This window comes from Pangasianodon hypophthalmus, chromosome 15 (genome assembly GCF_027358585.1).
Source record: "Pangasianodon hypophthalmus isolate fPanHyp1 chromosome 15, fPanHyp1.pri, whole genome shotgun sequence".
NCBI lineage: Eukaryota > Metazoa > Chordata > Actinopteri > Siluriformes > Pangasiidae > Pangasianodon > Pangasianodon hypophthalmus.
In genome coordinates this window covers 23301521-23306520 of record NC_069724.1, presented here as the reverse complement: position 1 = coordinate 23306520, position 5000 = coordinate 23301521, and the positions used below count along the sequence as shown (strand labels likewise).

The 5000-nt window shown below is 42.3% G+C and overlaps 1 protein-coding gene across 3 annotated transcripts in view; it reads right to left on the bottom strand.

Moving 5' to 3' along the window:
• Nucleotides 1-5000, bottom strand: part of LOC113535522 (WD repeat-containing protein 7) — a 126962-nt gene that overhangs the window by 41317 nt on the left and 80645 nt on the right. For all 3 annotated transcript variants that reach the window (XM_026928854.3, XM_026928856.3, XM_026928857.3), the window contains one exon: nucleotides 1147-1371. In XM_026928854.3, coding sequence (XP_026784655.1) covers nucleotides 1147-1371 — 225 coding nt within the window. The remainder of the gene's footprint in view (nucleotides 1-1146; nucleotides 1372-5000) is intronic.

The window sequence follows — 5000 nt, the reverse complement described above, 5'->3', positions numbered from 1 at the left end:
ACCATCAAACACTGACACTCACCATCAAACACAGACACTCGCAAACTCCGTCAAACACCACCATTCACCATCAAACACCGACACTCACCATCAAACACCGACATTCACCATCAAACACCGACACTCACCATCAAACACCGACACTCACCATCAAACACCGACATTCACCATCAAACACCGACATTCACCATCAAACACACTCACCATCACTCACCATCAAACACAGACACTCACCATCAAACACCGACATTCACCATCAAACACAGACACTCACCATCAAACACCGACACTCACCATCAAACACAGACACTCACCATCAAACGCAGACACTCACCATCAAACACCGACACTCGCAAACTCCGTCAAACACCGACATTCACCACCAAACACCAACATTCACAAACACAGACACTCGCAAACTCCGTCAAACACCGACATTCACCATCAAACACCGACATTCACCATCATACACTGACACTCACCATCAAACACAGACACTCGCAAACTCCGTCAAACACCACCATTCACCGTCAAACACCGACACTCACCATCAAACACCGACACTCACCATCAAACACCGACACTCACCATCAAACACCGACATTCACCATCAGACACTGACATTCACCATCAAACACCGACATTCACCATCAAACGCACTCACCATCAAACATAGACACTCGCCATCAAACATAGACACTCGCAAACTCCGTCAAACACCACCATTCACCACCAAACACCAACATTCACAAACTCCGTCAAATACCAACATTCACCACCAACATTCACCATCAAACAACAGAGATAGCTAAATGCATCAACATTCACCAACAAACACTAACATTCACCGTTATACATTAACAAACACCATCAAACACCATTAAAACACCAACAAAAACCACAATATAAATAAAACAAATTATAAATAAAATGAAAATAAAATACAATAAAACAAAACAAAATGGAACAAAACAAAACAAAAGAATTAAATAAAATAAAAATAAAATAAAAAAATCATTCACCATCAAACACCCACAATCACTGTGTGTGGCTTTTATGACATTTGTATAACAGCTGGATATAAGTGTTAATATAAATTTCAGTGTGTGTGCGTGCGTGTGTGTGTGTGTGTGCTGTGGTACTCACAGGTGTGGCGTGCCAGTGAGTAGTTGGAGCCTCCGGTGGTGAGTCCGAAGCCGTCGGGCGCCTGGCCGCTGGTTCTGGGGCGGGACGGCAGCCTGGGCGGCTCGATCTCTGCTCCGAACTCGGCCCCGATCACGCCGAGCAGCACGATGGCCGTCGCCTGCTTCCTCCGCTCCTCGTACGAGTTAGAGATCTTCTTGAGGCTAGGAGGGAGGTTACTCAGACATCCTGCGGGAGGGAAAAGAAGAGAGATTTGGAATTAATTACACTGAAGAGCAAACGAGCATTAACAAGATCTGCTCGGTAAAACACGTACACGTAGGTACGGCCCTATGTAGAACCGGTGAAATGGCTCCACACAGCCAACATTCTCACTGTTTCATCTCTATCAAAACCTTCGTCCTTTTTTTTCCTCTTTCACCTGAAAACCAAAAGCATCTTTTTTTTTTTTATCATTTCCCTAGCATGAAATCTCAGACAGGTTTATATTAATCCCTGTTTCTATAGTAACAACTAACACAAAGACTAGTATAGCGGAGACGATGGAATATACAGTAGCTCGTTCGTATTTTTGGAAGGAGTCTCCAGTGTCAGCGCTCTGCAACAGTTAGAGGTAAATCTGGTAACATTAGAAATGTAACAATAAATGGATAAAAAGTATGACATGTTCTCAGGGTGGTAACAGTAAGTGTATTATTTTCTGTGCACGCACTATTGTGTAGCAGGGGCCCAAGATGCCTGCGAATGCACGTGTGTGTGTGTGTGTGAGTGTGTGTGTGTGTGTGCGCGTGCGCACACTGTAAAGACCCTGGGCACGTGTGGCACTTTATTGTGTAAAAGAGAGACTGAATGTGTGTATTGTATATTAGAGGCCCAAGACTTGTGTGTGCATTATTGTGTTGCAGAGCCTGTGTGTGTGTGTGTGTATTGTGAAGCCGAGGTCACGGTCAGGGTCGGCTTGCTTAATGGAGTGCACACACCCCGCCCCTGCTGCAGCCTGCACCCCACAACAAGAGCACCAGAGGGGGTTACGCTTAGGAAACGTGGTGGTGGTAGTGGGGGGCCCGTTTTATCCCCTCACACACAACTCCACCCCACACGCACACACATACACACACATGCCTCAATTAGACACACGCTAGCACACACTTGTACCAAGACACATAAGCTGCAGAATAGCACATGTATTAACCTCTGCACTCAGGCCTTCGCTGAACGCTCACATGTATAGCACAGCCGGCGTGTGCTTGTGTGTGTGTGTGTGTGTGTGTGTGTGTGTGTGTGTGGTCGGTGAACAAAGACTATGACTTGGCTGGGCTTCAGTGTGAGTGCTGACCGCTTGGCTTGGTCACCTGATCACCATCTGACCACCAATCAGGTTCTCCTAAAATCAGCAGTGTGTGTGTGTGTGTGTGTGTGGGAGAGAGAGAGAAAGATAGGGATGAAAACACGAAGGACAATTAAGAGGAAAGAGAGAGAACGAGAAAGGAAAAATAGGGTATGAAGAAAAAGAGAGAGACAGGTGTTTTTTGGGGAAAAAAAAAGCTGTGCACGAAAAAGCAAGCGGAGGAGAGCCAAGAAAAAAAATAATAATCTGCTGTGAGGTGGAAAAAAGAACTACAGAGAAAAATATTTTACCCAAAAGTGTGTACTACTGAGTAATATTGGGCCAAGAATAAATTCCTTAAAAATAAAATAAATAAAAACTTTATTACACATATCAAATATATATTTATAAAAATAGAAAATATTATTTTAAGAATGCTGAGTTACCTTCAATCTTCACTGTATGGAAATAATGTATGATAAATCAACCCTTTTTCAATTAATCACAAACTTCAACAATAACAGATAAAAAAAAAAGCTCCTGATTGACCTGGACGAGTTCCTCATTCGTTTCCCACCTCATCGCCGAAACCGTCATCCTGCGTGATAAATAATCTCATCCTCACATGCTCCGCCCACAGGATACAGAGCGGCTGTACACTTTTCTGGCCATAAGCTGCAGAATCCGACCTGCTGGCTGACTGCTGTAAGGAACTCACACTGTTCCTGCACTTCAGGATAATCACTTAACCAGACGAGACGCTTTATTTTCTCCGTTTTGATCGTTCTATTTGTAATAATATCTGCAATAATCATCTCAGACAACAAACGGAGATCCGTCTCGCTAATCAAAAATCTTTATTAACAGAGGCTAATGTAAGTCGATATCTTCAATCCGGTGCGGAACTGTAGAGGAGATGTATACCATCTCATCACACACACACACACACACACACACACACACGAAACAGACATGACACACCCACTGATGATTTTCAGATTAGAAAAAAAGGTCAGAGACGAGTTTCGGGCTTATAAACCAATTTACTGTTAAAGAGCAAAAAAAAGAGACTGTTTGATTTCGCTCTTTATTTGGTTACTGATTTTAAACAGGATATTTTAACCCATCTATCGTTTTATTTTGACAAAAATAATCGTGTTATTTCAGTTTCGTCTTTCTGCGCAGGAGGGACTAACGTGATTCCCCCGGTCTAATACTTCACCGTGTGCTAGCAGAAACGGCAACCTCCAGCCTGATTCAATTCCAGCCCAATTTCCTCAATCGCCTCTGATTGGCTCTCCTGTGACCTCCGACCTTTTGGGCCAGGGCATCTCTGAGAGGGTGAGTGGCTGCTTTTTATCTGTGACACACACACACACTCACTCACACACTCACTCACACACACACTCACACACACACTCACACACACACTCACACACACACTCACACACACACTCACACACACACTCTCACACACACACTCACACACACACTCACACACACACTCACACACACACTCAGTGTGAGAACACGGAACAAACCAGCAGTGTTGAGGTGCCCTTAATTGTGATGGCTATCTGACAGCACTGTCGATAAAGACAAACACTGTCAATTTATCTCATCTTCCTCTGCTTGTGTGTATGTGTGCTTGCGCATGCGCACGCACACACACACACACACACACTTCTATTCTCAGTATAAGCCAGTTAGTCCGAGTGCCTCCTTTCTATAGCTAAGGTCAATAGCTGATTGAGCTCTGGTTAACCACCGTCCACATGAGACATAGCAGATACACACACACACACACACACACACACACACACACACACACACACACGACTGCTAAAGTGGAACAAAAGCATGCAAGTTAAAAGGTTATGAATTAGCACACTGTCACTGTAAATCTGTCTTCCTGTGTTAAACAGATGGACAGACGGACAGACAAAACAAATTAAGAATAGACTAATAATAAATAGATACACAGACAGACAGATAGATGGATACACAGATAGTTAGACAGACAGAGAGATGGACAGAGAGAGGGACAGAGAGAGATGGACACAGACAAACAGACAGAGAGGCAGACAGTCAGTTTGAACACAAAAAGTTAAGAACAGTATATAATTATTCTAATAATATTAATAAATAGACAGACAGACAGACAGATAGACAAATATCTTCATCAAATATATATCAAATATATACTATTATTTAAATATACAATTTTATATTTGTCCATTTAAAATTTTTTTTTAACCTAAATATGCTTCTATTTATGCACTTGTTTTTATCTTGCAATATTTTTGCAATCAATCAATAAATAATATTTTTGTATCAAATATATTTAACCTATATTTCTGTATCTCATTTTTATCTGAAATATTTTTGGCTAGTCGTGTAAAGACAGAGCACATAAAATGATCTGAAACCCAGAGGATTTGGGAGAAAGATGACTTTAGTGGATTTATCGGTTAATGTAATACTAACAGGACACTGATGGATCACATGTGTGGTATTTTCTGTTTCTCCT